This window comes from Hevea brasiliensis, chromosome 4 (assembly GCF_030052815.1).
Source record: "Hevea brasiliensis isolate MT/VB/25A 57/8 chromosome 4, ASM3005281v1, whole genome shotgun sequence".
NCBI classification, from domain to species: Eukaryota; Viridiplantae; Streptophyta; class Magnoliopsida; order Malpighiales; family Euphorbiaceae; genus Hevea; species Hevea brasiliensis.
In genome coordinates, this window is record NC_079496.1 from 2,730,013 (window position 1) to 2,752,972 (window position 22,960).

Below are 22,960 nucleotides of genomic sequence, written 5' to 3' on the forward strand. Positions count from 1 at the left end.
TAGTAAACTATATGTTAGTGGTATTACTATTTCCAAGGTTGATATAGGTTTATTCTAATCAGGAAAAGATATCAAATGGGAAGGACCATACGATAAGGTAGTGGAGCAACAGACGTGTCGGGGAGAACAATGAGTAGAATTTTTATATAAATTTGATAAGATAAATTTAAGTAATATATAATTAAATTTATGATAAATTTAAATTGAAAGAGTAATGTTGATATTGAGTTTAAGTCAAATTTAAATTTTACATGTTAGATATTATTATTTAAATTTATTTATATAAATATTTAATTAAATATAAAATATATATTTTAATAACAATAATTATAAATTTTATATTTTTATTTTAAATAAAATGGAATTTAAATATTTATGAAATTATTAAATTTTAAAATATAGATTATTAGTATTTTTTTTTTGTATATGAATAATTAAAATATACAAAATTAAACAACTTAAAAGTAATTTTTTGATAATAATAATTGTATTTGAAATGATTTAAGTAGTTGAGAATAAATTTTAATCAAATTTATGATAAATTTTGATTTTGAGAATATTAATTAAGTTCGAATATGATTATTTTTTTACATACCTTACCCATTAACATCCATAATTTGTGACATTGGAAACTTGATCATATGATTATGAGAAAAATTTTAATAATTGTCCCTAAATTACAGGAATTATAATAAAATTATTTTTAAACTTAAAAAATATAATATAAAAATTTTTAAACTTTAAAATTTTGAATAATAATTTTTTTTTAACTCTTAATAATCACTTTATACAATTTAAAATGGTTATAATATAGATAATTTTATTTAATCTAAATTATTTTATATTAGTATGTTACTTAAAAATTAATTATTAAAAATTAAAAAAAATTAACAATATAAAATGAAAAAATTTAAAAAATTTTATACCACAATTTTAGATTGAGGAATATTTTTATTACAATGAATTTAAGAACTACTCTTAAATTTATCTTATAATTATGATCCCTCCGCGGAAGAACAGAATTTGATGGGGTTGTTGGGATTACGGTAGGCAAAGCAATCATCGCATTGTGGCCCTAATATGCGGCAGGAGTGCTCGTGGTGAGTTTATACTGGAAAAAGGTACCGGCATCCGTACAGGCTTATTTGTTGTTGTTAAAGATCTCTCTGGGAGACCCATGGGTGTGGGAAACCATTTCACTGCTGCTGCTGCTGCTTTTGTTCTGATGTTGGGTCTTAAGTGGATTCGTGGCCTCTGGCTTTTACTCTTTTAAATAGCTTAAATTTTTTGATTTATTTGGTTTAAATTATAGTTTTATGATTTCAAAAATGATTTTAATGTTATTAAAAATAATTATAATTTTAAATTAATTATATGAATTTTTTAATTAAATACTTTTTTAATAATAATAATAATTATTGATAAGTTGAGAATAAAAAAGTATTCATAAAATTATAAATCCTATATCTTAATTTTCTACTAATATCTCATTAAAAAGACAAATTAAAAATAACTTCAAAAATTAAATAGAAAAGTATGATCCATTGTGTATTAAGATTTTGAGGAGGACAAAATCATTCCCACTGGAACTTTCCTTAATCTCACTTTTCCCAGTCCCATTTTGCCTCTAATTAATGTCTTTCAAAAGACAGCTCATCTGGAATCTTACGCTACATCCAATCCTATAGTAACCAACATTAATCCTAACCGTTAACTTACTCCTATATTCTCCATCAACGTGCTTCGCGTTGTAAAAATTTGAAAATTTGACTCGGGTTTCCGTTTTAAAGCAGTATATATATTAGCTTTCTTTCGCGGTCCCTGACCTTCATGTCTTAGTTCCTTCAGCTTCTCACTTGTTCTTTCTCTATATTCGCTGAAATCAGAGAATTCTACGAAGCTGTTCTTCTTTGGCTCTTTATTGAAACTTTTTGATCAGTTCGAGTTCGAAAAGCATCGAAGTTGCGGCTTTGTTTGGTTTGAATTTTGCATTCTTAGCTTTTTGAATTTGAAAGTAGCCAGACTGCTCGAGCTTCGTGGTGAGTGAGTGAGTGAGTAAACGAGTATCTGACTCAGCGTTTGTGCGTTAGAGTATTTTGGTTTATTGTGGTTTTTGGTAACCTCTGTTTGGACGGCGAGAAAAGAGTGGAGGAAATTTTAATGAAAGACATGAAAGTATTAAAATTCATATGGATCGACTCAAATCAGGTTGCTTTTTTCATACTTGCGGGGGCTTTGTGTCAGCTTAAAGATTCAAGTTAAAGGATTTGAAGGAAAGTTGAAAGCTTAAAAATCGAACCTTTCGGTTTACATTATATCAGTTTCAGGACTTTCTTCTCATCATAGGGAATTGTTTCAAGTTTCAAGTACAATGGCGCTTCCCGTAGACTCTGTTTTGTCGAAATCGGAGGCAATAATAGGATCCCATCACTCATCAGTGGAATCGATAAACCTTTTCGTGGCACTTCTCTGCGCCTGTATTATAATTGGCCATCTAGTAGAGAAGAGTCGGTGGATGAACGAGTCCATTACAGCCCTCGCTATTGTCAGTATTATCTTCCCTTGCTCATTCTTGTGTTATGTTTATGGTTTTGATGGTTTTTGGATGTATAAAAAGGCACAATTTGTAATAGGTTTATGGCGAATTAATGCAGGGTCTATGCACTGGGGTTGTTATTTTGCTTACAACTGGAGGAAAGAGCTCACGTCTTTTCGTGTTTAGTGAAGATTTATTCTTTATTTATCTTCTTCCACCTATTATTTTTAATGCCGGGTAAGTTGGGTACTTCTGATTTTCCCCTCTTTTTTGAGACTGAGTTTGTTCATTCAGTGGTTTTAGGTGTTTATTTATTTGGCAATGCTATCTTGTGCTTACTACTGATGTAACAATATGACTATAGCTTCTCCACCTTACGCCGAAGCCCTAGAGCTTATAGCAGTCTTACAAGAGAAGTATTCCTAGTTTGCTATATTATCCACTAACACAGATGTATTTGTTCTTTTGATTTTCTGTGCTATTAAACAAATGTGTCTTAGGATAACTCAATTTTCATGACAATTGTTGTTGCTTCCTCATTATTAATTTTGGTTCTTCCTCCACCAGGTTCCAAGTGAAGAAGAAGCAATTTTTCCGCAACTTCATGACTATCGTTCTTTTTGGTGCAGTTGGTACCCTGATATCCACTGGTGTCATATCAATAGGTACAGTAAAACTGCTGAATGTAGATTAGACAATTTCCCAGGTGTAATTTGCATATGTGCTGTTGTTGATGATTGGTTGAGTTTTGTCCTGTATTCTAGTTTTATACCCAGAAGAGTATATATAAAACACTCAAACGTCTAATGGGTTTATGCTTCTTCCATATTTCTGTTGCATGCTTTGCCACGTTTATAGGGGAGAAAAATTAAATAGATACTGAAAACTAATGCAGGACTTAATACAAAAAAATATGAACTTCAATAGGGGCAAACTGATTAATACTGTCTTGTGAATTCTGAGAACTGGCCTTAGTTATGCTATGATCATGAATAACTCTTTTGGTTTTTTACTTAGGTGCTATGCACTTCTTCAAGAAAATGAACATCGGTTCCCTTGATATAGGAGACTATCTTGGTATGGTCAATTTCATTTATTATTATTATTTCCCCTAGTTTTTCCCCAATTTATGTTTGCTTATCTGTTATCTCCTTTCGTGGCAGCTATTGGAGTAATATTCTCTGCCACAGATTCTGTTTGTACCTTACAGGTATAGATGGCCTAGTGAAGCTAAAGTCTGGTTAAAGCTTATCGGGAACAAAAAAAGAGACCGATTAATTAATTTAATTTGTGTTGCTGCAGGTGCTTGATCAGGATGAAACACCTTCGCTATACAGTCTGGTTTTTGGAGAGGGTGTGGTAAATGATGCCACATCGGTGGTGCTTTTCAATGCAATCCAGAGCTTTGATCTCTCCCATATAAATTCAAGTGTTGCTATGCAATTTTTTGGGAACTTTCTATATCTGTTTATCTCAAGCACCATTTTGGGTGTTTTAGTAAGACTCTCTCTCTCTCTCTCTCTCATACTCTGTGTTTTGCATGCGCTTCCTTGTCATGCACTTTTATGAATATGTATATATTTTTGATCTCCCAGGCTGGACTACTCAGTGCATATATTATTAAGAAGCTTTACTTTGGCAGGTTTGTAATCATTGTCCTACTCGTTTATCTTTCCATGTCAAAGGAGTTTCTGCACTTTTATGTGTCTTTTTTCTATAAATACATTTGATATTTACTTGCTGTTAGTATCTTCTAATCTCAGTCACCTCAAATTGCTTTTTGTTTACTTAATCTGATGGTAGTTCAGATGAAAATAAATAATGTCCCACTTACATTAAAGGGATTTTGGTGCACTGACTAGGTCGTATTCTCATATTTTCTGTTTTTGTGCAAAATTCAGGCACTCTACTGACCGGGAGGTTGCTCTAATGATTCTCATGGCTTACCTTTCATATATACTGGCTGATGTAAGTTTCTAACAAACAGTAAAGTGAGGCACCTCACCTGGGACCCTTGTTTCCTTCTACTGGTAGATTCAAATCTGAGGGATAAAAGGCATTCTAACCTTGTTGAAAATTTGGTTTTTGTTGCAGCTATTTGATTTAAGTGCCATTCTCACTGTATTCTTTTGTGGGATTGTTATGTCTCACTATACAAGGCATAATGTGACTGAAAGCTCAAGAGTGACAACTAAGTATGTATAGCTATGTACATTGGCTTAAATGTTATTGTGGAAGAGTCAATTACAATATGCCCTTCTGTTTTCTCTAGAGATGCCAGCCTAGTTGTTGCATTACTGATATTTGGCTTCTTATCAACCATTTCAGGCATGCTTTTGCCACGTTGTCATTTGTTGCTGAGATCTTCATTTTCCTTTATGTTGGAATGGATGCCTTGGACATTGAGAAATGGAAGTTTGTAAGCCATAGGTAAGGCTAATGCATGGAAGTGAGATTGGGAAAATAAATTCCAAGATTGCATAATGCAAGTCAAATGCAATTAAGTGTACCTTTTTCTGACTGTGGGGTTAAATTTGTTTTTCTTCTCAGCCCTGGAACATCAGTTGGTGTGAGTGCAGTTCTTTTGGGATTGGTTCTGGTTGGGAGAGCAGCCTTTGTTTTCCCCTTGTTCTTTCTATCCAACTTGATCAAGAAGTCTTCCCATAAGAAAATTAACATAAAGCAACAGGTACTGCTTTTTAGCTACGCAAATTTCTAGAATTTAATGTTCGTGAATCACCTAATGTACTAAATGTCTTTGCGGAATTTCCATCGGCAGGTAACAATTTGGTGGGCGGGTCTTATGCGTGGTGCTGTTTCGATGGCTCTTGCTTATGATCAGGTAGAGAAGATTGAACATGCATAAGTTTTGTTACAGGCATATCAAAAAATTTTCCTTTTTACCTATGAGCCTGTGATAGCTCCCTTTGTTCCACCTCAAGCAGCAGCAGTCCTGCTATATACACTAACAAAATCCAAACCTTGGTGGGATGGCTAACTGGCTACAATTTTTCCAAGTTGTCCTAGGGGAATTTGAATTGGTTTACGTTCTCTTCATGTAGTATGTTCATGTTCACTGAATGCTCTATTTGTTTTCATTCATGCAGTTTACTAATTCAGGCTATACACAATTGCGTGGGAGTGCAATAATGATCACCAGTACCATCACAGTTGTCCTTTTCAGCACAGTGGTAAGGCACCTACTTATCTGTCCAGATGCTCAGGGTTTTAAATGACAGAATTAGACTGAATCCATCTGAAATGAACTGAATCAGCCAACGATTCTGTGAATTTTATTAAACTTCTAGCAGAGTTTTAAACAAAGGAATCGCAAACGGCATTGGAATCAGAAACAACTAACGAAATTGACTGAATCAGTCTGAAAAGGCTGATATTTAAAACCATGATACTATTAGGACAGGCAACCTGCTAGACCAAACTCTGCTCATGCCATGAAAAGCAAAAGGCACTGTTAGCTAATTGTTGGATCTGTGCAGGTGTTCGGGTTGATAACAAAACCACTAGTGAGGATCTTGCTTCCATCTCCAAAACACACTTCCAGCATGTTGTCTTCCGAACCTTCTAGTCCTAAATCCTTAATTGTGCCACTTCTCAATGAGCAAGATTTAGAGGATGACAAAGGCAGCTACAATGTTGTCCACCCAACCAGTTTAAGGATGCTCTTGTGCACCCCTTCTCGCACTGTCCACCATTATTGGCGACAATTCGATGATGCCTTCATGCGGCCTGTTTTTGGCGGCCGGGGTTTTGTACCTTTTATACCTGGCTCCCCAGCTGAGGAAAGTCTTCTCTAATCGGTGCAGTGAGGACTGGAAAAATTTCCAGTGACTGTATGACTACTAATTTACATGGGTCGATCGTGAAATCGGCTTTCATTCAGTGTGAAGAGATTTCAGAGTGAGGTCGTGACGCCATTTTTATAGTCAACACTGGCAGCTTTTAGCTTGCTTCAATTTTGGTGATTTTTTTTCTTGTTCATAGGGTTTGTCCAATGATGTTGTGTTCCAGATACTGGATTTTGTAAAATGCCCCCTTATTATTTGTTCACATTTTGTTTGACGCCATGAATGAGCATGATCATCATCGTTCACTTTATTGGGAGACGAAATTTTATATCTGCTGTACATAAATCAGGTGTATTGAATAATCACTCAATATTTATTTAATTTATAATTAATTTAAAATTTGAACGTATAATTAAAAAAATACATTTAAATAAATTTAAATGATTATAAGTTTTATATTTAAATAATTATAATTATAAAAATTAAATGCTTTATAAAGTATATAATTATTTAAATATAATTTTGGACTGCAAAATTATTTTATTAATAGAATGAAAGTTGAGAAATTAAATTATTTAAAATTGGATAAATTTAAATGATATAAAATAATTTATTAATGTAATTAAACTTGAGATATTCAATTATTTATCATTAAAAAAAAATAAAAGATCCACTTATTGTATTTTACATGGGAACTAATTTGTAATTTTGAATTGTATGATAACCCCGAAACCAAACACTGGAAAACCAAAACGGAGAAACAAACAGACGGAATTTCGATAGAAACGAAGACACCAAATCTCAACAAACAAGCAACGATAGAAAATGGAAATGCGACTATAAAACAACGAGAACTTGGTAGGAGTCCCTAATAAGACACTTGAGCGCTTGCCCATTAAAGCACTCGCTCTTCTCGTGCTCATTCTCTCTCTCTCTCTCTCTCTCTCTCTCTCTCTTTGTGTGTGCGTGTTCTTTCTTCTTGGCGAACCACAAGCCATGGCCTCTATTGCAGGAGCTTCAATCTCCATAACCTCTTTCTCAAGCTCTCTTAAGCTTACCACCCAGGTAATTTTCAATCTTGATCTACTTTCCTTCTTTTTTTTTTTTTTTTTTTTTTTCGGGTGGGGGGTTATTGATTTCTCTTTTTATTCTTGAATATTGGTGCTGTTGCTGCTTGTTTATTCTTGTTCTCTTGTTGTCTTGATTGAAAAGTCCGGACTTTTTCGTGTGATCTAGATCTTTAACTTGTAAAGATTCTTTCTTTATTGTTATTTTGAGAAGGAGGGGGGTTGAGGAGTTGTTTTTAGATTTAATACCCAATTCATGTAGATTCAAAGTTGAGATTGTGTTGCAGTAGAATTTCAAGAGTATTATTGAAATATTCTATGAGGCTTTGGCTATGTGAGCTAATAAAAACATTTCCAATTATTTTACCAGTGAAATGCGAACTTTAGCTAGCAAAAGCTAATGTGGCTATGGGTTTGATGTTAGATTATGAATTTCTTTTTCATATATAAATGCTAACTTTGACTTGTTCGATATATCACATTTATATGTACTATTAGTTAGAGATATAAAACCATTCTCGTGGTTCTCACCTATAAGCTTGAGCTTTTAAGTTGAGTATTTTTGACATCTTGTCAAGGTGTGGCCGCTCTCATTTATTAATTAAACATTTTAGAGCAAGGTAAAGCAGGTCTTCGCTTGTTTAGGCTTCAAGTCTGGTGAGCATTCACATACATGAGTGTGTCAGAGATATAAAATTGTCCTCACCTACAAGTTTAAATTTTTAAGTTGAGTGTTTTCTTGAAACTATTATCAAAAATAGGTTGTTCTTCGTGATGTACTTATCTTTAACTGTATTATAATATCTGGATTTATATGGTTTTTCTGTTTTAACATTTGGACAGACATCAAGCATTGGTATCTCTAGTCTGAGATCAGTTTCACTTCCCATTAGCGGGAGAAGCTTCCCCTCTCTTAGATTGAGAAAGGGTGCATCTCGTTTCCGTGTTTCCTGTGCGGTGTGTATTTCTAGCCTTTATATAGACTACAGAGATATTTCAATATTGGTCTTTATCCTTGAATCTGTATAAGCATGGCCTTTATCGTTGATTCTGCATTAGCAGTCATACCCATGTTCCTCTGCATTCTATTTGAATTGTTAATGTTATTTGTCAAATAAACTTTGGCTCATCTGAACTTAATGAGGTCATATCATATGATTTTTTTGGTTATAGTATTTTTTAAACCTGTAATTTTAACATAGGAAGATGTTAAATGTGACCTCACATTGCCCAATGATCTGGGTTTTTAAGCCATCTGTGTCTATATCATCATTTGGCATGTAAACATTAGTGATCATTTCTTTGACAATAATTTACTTATATCTTTCTTTGTAATTCAAAGGATGGTTATATTTGATTTCTTGATTGTTCAATTATTAAGCTTTACCAATTTCATCACCTGTCGGTAGAATAGTTACACTTAAAATGTAGTTTGAAATTGGAAGATAACTTGTATATGCATATGGCATCCACCACACATGCAACTTGCTTTGTTTAAATGAAAAGACAGCAAGCAATTATGAGGGTGATTTTTTCAAGCAGGCCAAACCAGAGACATTGGACAAAGTGTGTGAAATTGTGAGGAACCAGTTGGCACTAGCACCTGACGCTGTTGTCAATGGAGAGTCAAAGTTTGTTGCACTAGGAGCTGATTCTCTCGACACGGTACTTCAATGTCTACCTCCTCTGCCCTTATATTTTAAACTTATCTCTTCGCACAACAGTATGCTAGTAATATTGTATCATTGTTTATCTTATATGATCAACATCCATTCAGCAGCATGTTTTGTTTTCTTTTCAGTATCTATATTTTCCCCTTCTGGTTAGCGGTTATATTGAATATCCATGAAACAAAGAACAACCCCATTTACTTTGATACTGGAATTATGAGACTCTGTCGTGAAAAGACGCTGAGGCTTATGTCAAATGATATTTAAGAAAAAAGTTTCCAGGATATACATGTGTAGTTATTCTGTATGTTTTCTCATTTCAACTTCTGTTATTCTATCCCTCTCCTTCGTGTGGAAAAACGGATTTATTCCAAGAAATTAGAGCTGACAGGTGGTAGTCGACATTCCAGAATTTTGACCAAAATACAAGATTGTTTAGCTACCACAGCAAATACATGTGAGCTCAAATTAACAAAAATTTGTAGAAATCTATCATTAATTCTCTTAACTGAAAATTCCCTGACATGTGAAGAGAAAGTAGGTCTCCCTTAATTACTTCCAGCTGTGAAGTTTAAATAGAGTTCTTCATCAGGGAACAATTCTCAGTTGTTTAGATTGTAATCAATGTTATTCTCTTCAACTAACAACTTCTTTTATTCTCATCATCTTACATTATCTTCTTTTATTCAGGTTGAGATTGTAATGGGACTTGAGGAGGAATTTGGAATCAGTGTGGAAGAAGAAACAGCCCAGAGTATTGTCAGTGTTCAAGATGCGGCAGATCTGATTGAGAAGCTTCTTGAGAAAAAATAGAATTGCTTAAAATGGCATGAAAGACTTAAAGACATGCTGCTCAAGAGAATCAAATGATATGAAGTTTAGTTCTTTATATATCTTAATGTTGTGTTTTTTTTGGCATGCTGCTCAAGAGAATCAAATATAAAATAACTCACCGAGGGTTTTGTTCAATTTCGTTTTATTCTATCTGCTGCTTAGGGAGAACAGGTATGTCAGGCCTCAGTGTTATATTAGTTATCAGTTTCAATATATCATCAGTGTGTGATTTTACAAAAGTATCACCTTCTTTACTTTCTCTCTTTTTTAGTGGAACATTACAATGCTAAAACAGCATGATTCTGAAGGACACTGCTCAGTTTCTTTGTGTGCAAGGTGGGACATTGTGATTCTGATTGTGTAATTTGAATGATACAACTATTCACTGTAGAAAAGTTGCTTTAAAATAATGAGAAATTAACAATTCACAGATTAAAAATGAGGGGACTAAATAGTATATATTTGAAAATAAATAGGTTAAATAGTTAATTTTATTAAAATGTAAGAATTAAATAGTAATTTTTCAAAATAATAAACAATTGATGGCTGGCTTCTGCAGCATGTGGTAGAAATGAAGCTAACCAACTTCACCAGAAATTCAAGAAAAGATTAATTAATTCTCTTGACAGAACATTTCACATTGTAATAAAACATTGCGAGTGTATGTCCAACTCAAGATTTGGCACAGAGAAGAGAAAACATAAACACAGCTGAGATTTAAACGAGTGTTTATTATCAGTTCAATCACTGTCTTCCGTTAAGAAAGAATAAAGTAGAACCTCTACCCCATGATTGCAGGAAGATGGATAATGTTCACTGTTAAAGGTATCTTACTCTTTGCAATTGAACAAACAGGTAAATAATTACTTGTCCAGAAATTCCAGTATGTGGCTACGCATTCGTGGCCTCGATTTGTCGTGTATTAATTGTTGTGTATTCATCGTCCAAGAGTAGGAGATGAGCTTGAATCAAATCGATTCTGGGCGGTTTTAATTGATTGTGGTTCAAGACTATTGGTTGTTGAGCAATTCGATCTGATTTAGTCCGCGTAGTGTCTTCCTACGTCTAAAACGTCATTTTAAAAATAATTCGATTCAAACCTAAACTGGATTGCCGATTTAGGCTAAGAGTTGACAGGAGGAGAAACTGAAATTGGCTCCCCTGTGTCAGATTTTAGGACCAATTTTGGGTTTGATTTGGGCCAATCTCAATTTGATTTAAGGGCTGCTAGACTTGAGCAAATTGCACAAGAAATCTGCTGGATATAGTGACAATTTTTTTTATAATATTTTTATATGCTTCATTCATTTTTATATTATTTTGTTATTTTAGTGGGTAAAATTTGATTTTTATTCATTTATTTTCTGTGATTAAATTTTTAATAAATTAGTTATTTTTCTATTTGTTGTAATCATTATGATATTGTTCATCATAATGACTCACTATATTAATCATTTTCATTTTTAAAATAGTAAATTACTTTTAAAATTTTGAACATGTTTCTTTGATTGGTCATGAATATATCTTTCGATTATATTGTTGACCCAGTTAGACTTGGGATTCCTCAAGAGAAATGATGATAGTGGAAAGTTGACAAAGCAGATTTACCTTGATAGCACTATTATATTAAGCATGATTAGTTAACATGTGACAGACTTGTCAACAAAATTGTCACCTAATACATGGGCTTTGGCTGTGGGTCACATGCTTTTGTGATAGAAATGGTTTGTTCTGATATTTGATGTGAATCAAAACCATGTGCTCACTCACTCATCACCTGCAACTCACAGCAGGTATGCAATGAGCAGCAACCATGGCAGGCAAGAACCACTATGTTCTGCAGAATAGCACTCAGGTTAAGAGGTTGTAGCTTCCTCAAATACCCAGAATACAGAATAGGACAATCATGTTTATTACCACAATACACCTTTCAACTCATCGGTAGACAAACAAATACTAGGTACATTATATTGTATACTATAATTAATGGAAAATTAACATGGAAATAGAGAAATTCTCTAACATAGTACAGCCACTGGATGTTTTAGGAAGCAAATAACTCACATTTTTAAAAGCTGAAATGACCAAAATAGTATACACCCTACAGCAGCAGCTAAGTTCACTAAGGTTTCAGGTGCTGCAGAGGAGGCTGGAAATGACACTAGTGGTGAAAATGCAGAATCAGGGCCTGGTGCAGTCAACTCATCTGGATTAGGTGGGCTTTGGGTGGAGGGAATGGTAGGCAAAGATGATACGGTTGGAGAAGGTAACACACCACCAGGAGAAGGCAGAAGAGGAGCAATATCTGGTGACAACTCCTGGAAAGGAGACAGAGGTGGAGAGTTTTGTAGGGATGCTGGAGAAGTTGGGATAGTTGAATCTTGTGAATTGAGCGGAGTAGATGAAGAAAGAAATGGGAAGATGATTAAAGATAAAATGAATGATAAGAGAAACCAAAAGGAGGCCATTCTAATGATGAAGGAAATCAATGCCATACTTAATGGAGAGAGTAAAATATAGTAGTGAGAGAGTGTAATGAAAGTTTTTATTTGAAGAAATTGTGGGGGCTGTGGACAGTGTAGGAGCTTTGGTGCAAGTTATGATGAATTATTTTTAAAGGTATGACTAGGGCCTTTGGGTGGGGCCCTGAACCATATGGGATGTGATGACTGGGTGGTGATGAGAAAATGCAGGTTGGCATGTTTGGGTAAGAGACAAAGATTGGTTGAATTTTGTTGCCATATACTTGTTTGGAGTTTGGTTAATGATTCCTTCTGTCCCTTGATTTTGGCTTGGGTTTCCCTAATTTCAGCATAATCATGGATTTATAGCTTAATCTAATTTGATTACTTAATCCTTGGTAGAGAATAATAAAATTTTTTAAAGTAAAATTTTTTATAATTTTCAAATATTTATAAATTTTTAGCGATTAAGAAGAAATGAAAATTTTTTTAAAGTATTTAAAAGTTGCAAAGAGAAAACTTTTTTAATCTATTAATTTAATAGGTTGAAAAATAAAAATTTTTTAAAGTTTTTAAAAATCTCTAAAAATCATATTTTAATAAACCTTTTATCACCCCAAACAAAAATTAAGGTTTTTAAACATCTTTACCTTAAAAAAACTCCTCCCCATGCAAAGGGTAAATGTCCAAGCAGGATGAGCAAATGCATTTCTACTTTGTAATCTCTTGTCAAAAATACCAAGGACTGATATCTTTTTCTTCCTTTTTTTTTTAACAAGTGATTTAACATGTCAAATTTTATGCATTGTATTAAGTATTTTCTTTTTAATGTATTAATAATTTCAAATTAATGTATTAAATTATTTATTATTATTAAATTAAGTAAATTATATTTATTTATTGTAAAAGTAAAAACAAATTAAAAGTATATAATAGATAAAAGTGAACTTAACAAATGTAATAAGATAAAATAAAAGATCCACGTAGCATTTTTTCCAAAGGCTGTAGAAAAAGCCTTTTCTCGAGGCTGGATCGCTTCAGTCGCTGACCTAAAAGGAAATGCACACACATTTTCGAAACCGTTGTCCCTACTTCACGTCCACACCAAACGTAACATAGAGCGATAGAAAGAGGAGCACGATGTCTGCCATTACAAACATGCGAATGGCTCTGTTGCCGGTAAAGTGCAAGAATAGCTTGCTTTTCAGTGGTGGTGGTAGAAGGAAGCTCTGTTAAAACTTAAAAGCTTTCACTTTTAACCTTTTGCTCAGGAAGGCTCTGTAAGAGAGGGGTGTGTGTGCGCGTGACCACTAGCTCACACTCAACCAAATTAATTTGTAGAATTTTGTTCAAGAATTCAGGGCTTCTCCACACTCAAATTTATGCTGAAGAGAAGCTGGTAAGACATGCATCAACTCTGATCTAATCACTTTCGAGTTTCAAGCAAATTCTGAAGGGAAAAAAAATCATTTAATTGAGTTCTTACGATGATACAAAACATGCAAAGATTATACAAAAAGAAGACTACAAGAGGACCATATTACTATATTATGAATAAAAAATTGAATTCATCTTGATACATGGGGCATTGAAACCTTACCCAGATTTCAGGAACTGTCTTTCAGTTCAGCCCTTTCTTAAGCTAATTTCCATAATATCTGCAAGCATAAAAGCAACTATTAAATCTCAGAAATTGTAGATTTTATGAAACAAAATCGGAGTGTTTACAAACCAACCAACGTCTAGGGCGTCAAATGCAACGAGGCAGCCGGTGCAACTCTGAGGCGGCATCCAAAGCAGCATTGGCTAAATCAGTTGTGCTTGAATTTTTCAGCTCCATAACAATGGCTTCAACCCTTGACACCTCAGGTTTTGATATTGATAATATCATTGCATGTGACAAATACTGCCTACAAGAATAAGCAAGAGCGTGCAGCATCCGCCGCAAAAGCAAGTGAGGCAAACCCTGGCGCCAAGATTCAAGGATTGCACTAACCTTTGGCAGGTTAGTTAGAAATCCAGTTGTAGCTTCTCTTGGAGCTGCCTTGAGCAACAATACCACGCATTCAGAAGCTATACCTGCGATATTTGCTTCAGAGGACCCACTCAAGTCGAGCAAGACACCTAAATTGCCACCAAATTCCATTATATCTCTTATACATTGCTGCTGATCAATCAGACTACTTGCCTCAGAAGAAACATCATTTAGGAGTGCTGGTTCTTGTCCGTAGGCTAATCCTCTTTTTCTACCCACTGAGCACAGAAGGAAAGCCCTACACAAGCCAAGAGTTGGCTCAAGAAAATCTTCCATATCTTTTGCATACACAAACTCCAAAAGGTTTCCAACCTTCCTAACTACTTTCAACTGAGAAAGCAACTTGGAATCCATTTCAGGAGCAGATGCCAAAGCAAGACATAGCTTAACATTGTTCACATTTGCACTTGACAAATCACCAAGTAAAAATTCAAAGCACTGTGAGACTGTCTTCAGATGCAAAATGTCTGAGATTTTTATGTAATCAAACTCGATAAGCATCACAAGAAGCTTCTGTGCATACATGGGGATGGGATCTTCATCTACAATAAATGTCGGGTAGAGAGGTAGGAAATGGATATTGGATATTGCCTTCAAAGCCTGGGATCTTTGCACATCATCAAAAGGTTCATTTAAGAAGATGACCATGACATCAAATAGGATTTTCAGGCATAAAAATCTGGCATCCCCATCCTTATTTCCCTTGTACAGAATTGCTAGGCTGGGGAGAATTTCACCAATAAAGATATCGGGGCTTTCAAGAATTAGAGAAGATTCCTCTGCAACGGACTCCAGAACTCGAAGAAGAGTTATCTGGAAGTCATCTCTTCCCTAAAGGATGAAAAAGAAAATGTTGATCAGTATATAAACCCATTTGTCCTCCTTCCTAGAAAGAAATGTACCATCTAGACAACTAAAACATGGTGGTTTTCTGCAAGGAATAAAAGGATGATTGCGACACTGTCAATCTCCAAAAGAATTAACAAGCTTACTGCATGTGAACACATGCACAGTTAGTACTTATTTAGCAGTAACTTTTACATAGACCTTATAACTTGCTTAGGCATTTTACCAGTCAAATAAACAGCTTTTTTTTACTACCAAATATGGATATTTTCCTATTTAGATAAGGTTGCCCTAGATAAATATAGACAGTATTGGCAACATGTAAATCACTAAATGTTTTAGTTGTAACTAAATTCTAAAAAATATTTATACACAATATGTGCCATGTGTTTGCACCTGAATAGACCTTACTAATCATTCTAAACCCTAATTTTACTTGGTCAAAATGGATACACGCATCATAAGCTTGTTTTCAATCAAATGTTGGGAAATCCAGCCAAGAACCTAAATTTACCCGTCATTTAATATTAAAGTACCACTCGATATAACTAAGCAATAAACTATGAAGGCAAATATTGGAGATGAGTTAAATTTTAACATCACATAAGTTATTCACATGCAGCTACTCACCTGGAATGGTGTTTCCAGAACCTTGACCAAATTTGCCAATTGCTGCAGTACTTGATGATTCACCACCTTATGCTTAAAAGATGAGCTCCCAAGTAGATGAAGAACAACAGGAAATGAATGAATATTGGTCTTTGGAGTGACACGACTGCTAATGGCAGATATCTGCCCATGGCGCCTTGCTCCCATCATATGCTGAATATCTGCAGTTATAACATCCAGTAAGCTTGGGACAGAAGATACCAAAATGCGCACAAATGCATCTAAACATTGCTGCAAATAGTTGTCCTTCTCTTTGGTCAGCCTGTCCACTGCAGAAAGTAATCTTGGGTTGCAGAAAAAGTGCGGTAGCCATCTCCTACCATTCTTGCAAAGAAGAGCCATGAAAAGAAGTGTCTTTCCCCTCAAAATTTCGCTACCTTGCTCAGTAAGAGATAAAAGACTTGGAACCAGATATTTATCCTCTGCCAAGGGTAAAAGGTGTCGCCCAATATTTGTGAACAAATGGCTTCCAAGCATGGCCATATTTAAGAGGTTCAAACATATTTGCTGTTCACGTGGACTGCCCTTAACAAGGGCAGATGCTGTGTCTTTGAAAGAAAGTTTTTCAATAACTGACTGGATGGTAGGAGGATTGAACCGAGCCAAACGAACCAAACATGATCCTGCAGTAAGCCTCATGCTCTCCTGTTTCCCTGTTGCTCTATATATATAACACAGGTTACTGATCACATCTGAGCTGGTGAAGCGAGCTGCCCAATGTCCTCCTTGACTGCAAATGTTTTCAATTGTCCTCAATGCATAAAGTTGAGTTACATCATCTTCTCCTTTTCGTAGGACAGACGACACCAATGAAATCAATGAGTTTGGAACCTGTGTCCAGTAAAAAGATATTATATGATAATATATGAAGATGAACACAAGTCAAAGAAGAGCATGAAAGAATGCTTAAAGGAATTAATGCTGTCCTACAAGCAACCATTCACCTCAAAGCATCACTTTTGAAATTCAGTTGATGGCAGCAAATAAAGAAAAAAGCTTCACTAAACAGAATCAATCATCATATAGGAAAAAAAAAAGCTTCACTTAACAAATAAATTGTAGAAAGTTGGAATTTGTTAAAAAGATGAATCAATCATCATATATTCTAGCACATAAACAAGACAATTATTGATGTCAAGTTAGAAAACCAACCTGCCAACCAAATGAGCAACGACTATCCTTTGATGGAGATTCAGGTGGATTGTTATCTCTACTCTGCTCATTCTGGGTGGATATATAAAACAGCAATTCACCTAAAGCAGCCATGGAGAATCTCCTCACTTTTTCTTGCTTGTCCCTGAGGCCATTAGTTAGTGACCCTAAAATTCCAGAATTAGCCAAATCATCTTCAATAAAAGTAGAATGACGAATCAACATGCCAATTAGTGAAGCAAGTTGAACACGCAAAGCTGCAGCCTTGGACAGTCGGAGCATTTTGACAACCATGAGCATTATTGGCCCATTTGTTAGGATATTGGCTGCATCAGCATTATTGCTCAACATCTCAAGGTATCTAATCAGATTATGTTTCTCCCCAATGCTAGTGTTCCCATTAAAAATGGATATCATTCTATTATTAAGTGCATCCAGCTGCTCCTTAGACATCTTCACAAAATCAGATAGTTGGGGTGCTTCAAATGGAAGAGAAGGAATTAGCTCTGACTCTTTATCAGCTTTTCTGCTGGGCATCACAGGTCTGACTGAAAGATCAGATGGATGCCAAAGGACCTCCGAAAGGTTATTGCAAGATTTTGAAGAATCAAACTCAGTGGCTCCAAAACCTTCTTTGGTTCTTTGAGTTTTGACCTGAGGACTGGCAGTGAGTGGGGTAGTAGCCATGTCAACATATTCTGAAGATGATTCCTGATCATTTGTTCTCGATTCATCTGAGGCAGGCATGTTAGCCATAGGTGAGGTCTCCAATTGATGTATGTTATTGTCCACCTCTTCAGGTATACTGCTAGTGTTGTCAGATCCATCAGGTTCATCATGTGTATCATCTTCTGCATTCTCATTAAAATCAAGTTCCATGTCAGTATTCTCAATTTTAACCTCAGCATCTTTTTCAGAGCTATTAGGCATGGGTCTTCTGTAGTTTTCCTTTTCATTCTCCCTCTGCAAGTTTGATTTTGCTATTCTTGACAGCCTTAAGAGATTAACACCCCTACTAGCACTAGAAGGAACTCTCTGCTTCTCCTCAACCACTCTGCCAAATGTCTTTGTTTGAATTTTTCTACCACTCAGCACACCCATTACTGGGGTCTCCTGACCTCTTGAACCTAATATTGAATTCTCATCAGGTTTTGCTGTCCCTTTTGCATCCTTTTCACGATGTTTAGGAGGGGTTTTGTTTTGTAAAGATCTGTCTCCATTATGTTCTGAGAGGCATGGCTTAGCATGAAGTTCCATCATATTATCAAAAGCAGGCTGAGGAGGTAAGGGTACTACAGCAAATTTAGTTCTCCAGAAAGCATGTTCACAAATCTCAGTCCACTGTATTCTTTCAGCTGGATCTTTTACCAGGAGAGAATTGATTAGGTTGGCAAAAGGACGGCTTGGATTGCCAGGAAGGGGAGGAGTTGGATCTGAGATGATAGATTTCACTAGTTGAGTGAACTCTTTACCCACAAAGGGAGGCCTTCCTGCATAGCATTCATACAGTACACAACCTAGGGCCCAGAAATCAGATGCATAGGAATGGATGCCTCCATCCTCAAATAGTTCAGGAGCCATATAACAGGGTGTTCCACGTTTTGCTTGGGGTAACTAAAGAAGTATATAATAGCAAGTTACTGTAGTAAACAATTACAATCATAAAATAACATGATAAACAAACTTCATGTGCACGGTATGTGAAATACTGCAACAGTTATAACAACGTACCATGGAAGAAGGAGTTTTAGATATTTCACTCAATTTTCTTGCCAATCCAAAATCACATAGCTGCAGTGCATAAACATACATGAAAACTGGTTTGTAAACGTAGCTAAAACATTACAATAACTAAACTATGCATGCCAAAAAAAAAAGCTTAAGTACCTTCGTACGACCATTCTCATCTAAGAGAATGTTTGATGGCTTTAGATCACAGTAAATGATTCCCTTTGAGTGTAGAAACCTAAAAATAGTGACCTTGTCAGTCAGAAGAAAAACTGAAAAACATAAGACTAGCAACATCTAGGAGAAAATGAAATAGATGAATAAAACCCATTCAGTCTTTCTTACTGCAAAGCTCTAACCAAATCACGGGCAAGATCGTGAATCGAATCTTCGGGTAGCTGACCATCCTGCAATTTAACCATAAATTATCATTGTGCAATCATAAACATTCATCAGATATGTGTGGCAGTGACACCATTGCTCAATTTCTGTACGTCTAAATCTGGAGCAGATCTTAAGATGGATTGACAACGATGTTGCGATCCATTCACATATACATCACATTTTAAGATTTCCAAAAGTTGTTGTACTGGACAACACATCTGTGTTGGATGCACTGATGCAGTGGCTTGTGGCAATGACCACTTTCTGAATTATACATCTAAAAGAGTTACCAATGAAATTAACCATGACATGTTCCATAACATTGAACTTTATATATATATATATATATATATATATATATATATATATATATATATAAGAATGATATAATTTTATCAAATAAATGCAAGGTTTCCACAAATATTAATTGATAGATACCTGTCGTAATAAGGTCATCAAATCTCCACCAACACAATATTCCAAAACTAACCACAAGTGAGCAGAAGTTTCGTACCTAGTACACACACCATGGATGTAAGTAAACCAAGAAAGCAGACCAGAAGAATAAGGTCTTCAACTATAGTTTTAAGAATAAACTTGTGAACAAAAAATAAGCAGATAAGTAACCCATACCAGGAGTAAAATTTTAAAATATTTGGATGATCTAAGGAATGAAGAATCCTAACCTGCAATTCATTACAATAAAAGTGCATCAGCAGATAAAATAAGGATAACTATTGTCCAGTTAAAGCATGCTTCCTAAGAGAAGAGGACGCATGCATTTGGTTCATTGCTCAATTTTCCAAACAATTTATGAAAGAGTAAAAAAAAAAAAAAAAAAAAAAAGGGGAACATTCTTCTTTATACTACCCAAGCTAAAACTCATTATCCTATAACTTTTCAGGATCATATCAGAGAATGATTCTGAAAAAATGGGTAACGGCAAACTCATTCATACCACAACTTTTGTCCTAAAGGTATGTACTCATTAGCATGACTAACTCTTTCCTGTTTAGGCCCCTGAAATATGAATATATTCCTATTCCAAATATCTATCTCTTCGTAAGATGTTGATCACTAATCAGAAGGGAATGATACCCAACAAAGCAGTAAGCAGTTTAGAGCTCAAAATGATGCTTAACTTTCAAAAAGGGGAGGGGGCAATGCACTGAATACTCGCAGCAACTTGAAATGTAGACTTAATCCGCTAATTAAAACGGTAAATCATCAAATTTCACCATTAGAAAAGAAATCACAGAGTGTAACAGGAATCAAATCACCAAACAGACAATAGATCTCCACAGCCTTACTTCTTGTAGAACCTTGCTCTTCTGTGACTTATCAACACTCTTAATAGCGAAATACTCAATAGTTTTCTTCTTTCTCCCTTTATAAACAGCCTGTGCACAAATTCCGCAGCATAATATAAACAATTAAATCAGTGACTACTGTTGGGGCTCTGATATATTTGAAAATTTGAGCAAGCTTCGGTGTAATAATTACCGAGTATTTGCCACGGCCAATGGCTTCATAGATGTGGAAATGGTTCATGGTGGCGGAGTTGGCTCGCTATGGTCTAGATTTGGATAAATGTAGAAGATCAGGCTGCGATTTGAGAGGTCACCGGCCAAGAGAATCAGGAACCGGGGAGAGATAATGTGGTCTTAGTTTGGATTTGATTACAGTGAGAAAGAGAAAGTTTGATTGAGGAGACGGAGAGAGATGATGGGCGGGAATACGAGTTTAATTGAAAATCAGATCTGAAATTAAGGGAAACATGTCGGGCTTAAGGTTATCCTTGTATCCAAACAATTCTGACAAGGACAAACCAATTTTTAAAATTGGTGCTATAAAATTTCAGTGCGCTCTGTTAAAAATTAAAATCACTAAATTGGGTAATAATATAAAATTGAATCGAAAGTAACTTAGTATAGAATTAATTTAATTTAATTTTAAAATTCATTTTAAAGGATACGAGTTATTAAATTCAATTTTTAGTAAATTCAAAATTTTTCTAAATTTTTAATAAATTTCAATCTCAAAATTTAATGAAAATTTAATTAAATTTTACTGAAAGTTGTTTAGACTAGATTTCCCATGGACGTTACTGAAAGTTGAAATTTTCATGACATTTGACCTATGGTGGCAGTGAGCCAGAGACTCGTGTATTTGAATCAGTTGACAAACAGAGGCAGGAAGAAGAGATGGTAAGGATAAATATGCATACATTTGTGACTTGAATACTTTTCTGTAGGATCTGCTTGCTAAAGTTTCTAGTTCTGTAGGTGATATGGAGGAGTTCGCTATTGGGACAGGGGTTTGATGGTACTGAGCCTGTACCTCCCCTAACTTCTCGCCTTGTAACAGATGATGACTTGAAAGCATTCTATGAAGTGATGAATTTATATGAAGTACCAAAGGCTGGGGTAGTATCTAATTCCAATGTTGGGTTGAAGCCGAAGGGCCGGAATCTTTGGGGCATTGATACTCTGCAGTATGGAAGGGGAAAACGAGCAAGAGAGGTAGGTAATTGTAACACCCCAAAAATTTTAAATTTATGAGCATTTTTGGTATTTTAATTTTATTTAAATTTTAAAAATTTTTTTGAGATTTTTCGGATTTTAAAAATCGGGTTCGATTTTCCAAAAAATATAAACTTTGATGATTTTTAAAAATTAATTTAAAGACCACGTGGCAAAACTAAAAATATATTTGGAGTCTACATATTTTTCTGAGTTTTATGAAATTTTTTCGGAATTTTTGGACCTCGTTTTCTGTCCTGAGGCAGAGTAAAAATTCAAAATTTTGTATTTCGAATCGAACCGGCCGAATCGAACCGAACCGGATCGGACCGGTCGAATCGGACCGGTCTTCTTCTCTTTTTCTCCTCCCTCCCGCGCGCGATGGCCCTCTCCCTTTTCTCTCTCGTTTCTCTCTCCTCCCCACCCCCAGCCGCCGGCCAGCCACCAGCCCAATGAGGCCGTGCGCGCCACTCGGCCAGTACGCCTAACGGCAGAAAAACGCGCGTAACGCCCCTGCGCGTCGCGCGCTTCTTCCGACCAATCCGGCCGATCCGGCCACCGATTGGATCGGGTCTTGTGTCGAAAATCATCTACTCGGCGAGAGCTTTCCATATACACCAAGAACGCCGAAATCCATTAAGCGGTTTGTCCGATTTTTGCTCGGAAAGATTTTAGCCCATTTCGACTTTTGGGCTAGATTTCTCGAAAATTGTGAATCCCACGAGAAACCGAGGCTACCAGCACACTCCACTCGTCGAGAGCTTCGCGGCGACATAAATTTCGAATTTTTCCGACACCGTTTTTTTCGGTGAGTCCCACGAAACTTCGCAGTGTTTTTCCGAGCATTTAATGAACTTAGAAAATTCTGAAAAATTTATGTACTAACCCCCGTGTTATGGGCTTCGTGTAGGTATCCTCAATTCGCGGAAATTCGACAGTTGATCGGGTCTGTGAATTTTCGGCCAAACAGACCCGTTACCGGAAAAGTCTCCGAATTGGACCGAGGTTTTGGCTACCCCCCCATTGTCAGACGTCCCGAGTGCGTCCCCGAAGTCGGAATCGGCAAAGGTAAACCCGAACCTTATTTTTTCGTAATTTTCTAGTGCTTAAATAGGATTAAAAATCCATAAAATATTCGTGGTAGCTTAGAAAATTACGATTCTTTTTGCAATAGCTTAGTAATATTGCTAAGGACCGCGGGGCAAAGTTTTATAATTTTTAGAGCTTGTTTGGGCAGTTTTTGCAAAAA

General features: G+C 35.5%; 4 protein-coding genes across 6 annotated transcripts; 2 read left to right on the top strand and 2 right to left on the bottom strand.

The window, feature by feature from the left end:
• The first annotated feature begins 1,908 nt into the window (after positions 1-1,908).
• Positions 1,909-6,624, top strand: LOC110631943 (sodium/hydrogen exchanger 1-like). Its single transcript, XM_058145009.1, has 14 exons — positions 1,909-2,545; positions 2,634-2,773; positions 3,104-3,201; positions 3,554-3,613; positions 3,700-3,746; positions 3,839-4,033; positions 4,132-4,178; positions 4,438-4,504; positions 4,631-4,731; positions 4,865-4,966; positions 5,087-5,225; positions 5,316-5,378; positions 5,644-5,727; positions 6,034-6,624. The coding sequence occupies exons 1-14, from the start codon at positions 2,372-2,374 to the stop codon at positions 6,349-6,351; spliced, it is 1,635 nt and encodes a 544-aa protein (XP_058000992.1). The 5' UTR covers positions 1,909-2,371; the 3' UTR covers positions 6,352-6,624.
• A 533-nt stretch (positions 6,625-7,157) lies between these two features.
• LOC110631950 (acyl carrier protein 1, chloroplastic) lies at positions 7,158-10,152 on the top strand. Its single transcript, XM_058145010.1, has 4 exons — positions 7,158-7,407; positions 8,253-8,366; positions 8,952-9,074; positions 9,770-10,152. Exons 1-4 carry the CDS (start codon positions 7,339-7,341, stop codon positions 9,890-9,892), a joined length of 429 nt encoding a protein of 142 aa, XP_058000993.1. The 5' UTR covers positions 7,158-7,338; the 3' UTR covers positions 9,893-10,152.
• Positions 10,153-11,516: 1,364 nt separating this feature from the next.
• On the bottom strand, positions 11,517-12,490 carry LOC131179511 (classical arabinogalactan protein 25-like). The gene has a single exon (XM_058146388.1). It carries the CDS (start codon positions 12,406-12,408, stop codon positions 11,974-11,976), a length of 435 nt encoding a protein of 144 aa, XP_058002371.1. The 5' UTR covers positions 12,409-12,490; the 3' UTR covers positions 11,517-11,973.
• A 763-nt stretch (positions 12,491-13,253) lies between these two features.
• LOC110631953 (serine/threonine-protein kinase RUNKEL) lies at positions 13,254-20,964 on the bottom strand. 3 transcript variants are annotated; one of them, XM_058145011.1, is made up of 13 exons: positions 20,693-20,743; positions 20,500-20,589; positions 20,288-20,396; positions 19,823-19,875; positions 19,628-19,703; positions 19,151-19,212; positions 18,965-19,043; positions 18,809-18,868; positions 17,078-18,691; positions 15,887-16,756; positions 14,112-15,241; positions 13,976-14,033; positions 13,254-13,825 (listed from the first exon to the last, which is right to left on the bottom strand). In XM_058145011.1, exons 5-11 carry the CDS (start codon positions 19,643-19,645, stop codon positions 14,126-14,128), a joined length of 3,819 nt encoding a protein of 1,272 aa, XP_058000994.1. In that variant the 5' UTR covers positions 19,646-19,703; positions 19,823-19,875; positions 20,288-20,396; positions 20,500-20,589; positions 20,693-20,743; the 3' UTR covers positions 13,254-13,825; positions 13,976-14,033; positions 14,112-14,125. The 3 variants fall into 3 exon arrangements, with proteins under 3 accessions (XP_058000994.1, XP_021635696.2, XP_021635698.2); XM_021780004.2 differs by lacking the exon at positions 20,288-20,396 and having other exon boundaries at positions 20,693-20,964; XM_021780006.2 differs by lacking the exon at positions 20,288-20,396 and having other exon boundaries at positions 14,108-15,241; positions 20,693-20,964.
• Between the last annotated feature and the right edge of the window lie 1,996 nt (positions 20,965-22,960).

Bases quoted from the DNA above. Each gene is read 5' to 3' on its own strand.
- LOC131179511 (XM_058146388.1), bottom strand. From the start codon at position 12,408: ATGGCATTGATTTCCTTCATCATTAGAATGGCCTCCTTTTGGTTTCTC.
- LOC110631943 (XM_058145009.1), top strand. From the start codon at position 2,372: ATGGCGCTTCCCGTAGACTCTGTTTTGTCGAAATCGGAGGCAATAATA. The intron at 2,546-2,633 runs GTCAGTATTATC...AATTTGTAATAG, and splicing joins CCATTACAGCCCTCGCTATT to GTTTATGGCGAATTAATGCA. The intron at 5,728-6,033 runs GTAAGGCACCTA...GGATCTGTGCAG, and splicing joins TTGTCCTTTTCAGCACAGTG to GTGTTCGGGTTGATAACAAA.
- LOC110631953 (XM_021780004.2), bottom strand. From the start codon at position 20,740: ATGAACCATTTCCACATCTATGAAGCCATTGGCCGTGGCAAATACTCG. The intron at 19,876-20,499 runs GTAAGGCTGTGG...AATGAATTGCAG, and splicing joins AGAGCAAGGTTCTACAAGAA to GTTAGGATTCTTCATTCCTT. The intron at 16,757-17,077 runs GTTGGTTTTCTA...TACTGGACACAG, and splicing joins GTTGCTCATTTGGTTGGCAG to GTTCCAAACTCATTGATTTC.
- LOC110631950 (XM_058145010.1), top strand. From the start codon at position 7,339: ATGGCCTCTATTGCAGGAGCTTCAATCTCCATAACCTCTTTCTCAAGC. The intron at 7,408-8,252 runs GTAATTTTCAAT...ACATTTGGACAG, and splicing joins CTCTTAAGCTTACCACCCAG to ACATCAAGCATTGGTATCTC. The intron at 8,367-8,951 runs GTGTGTATTTCT...TTTTTCAAGCAG, and splicing joins GTTTCCGTGTTTCCTGTGCG to GCCAAACCAGAGACATTGGA.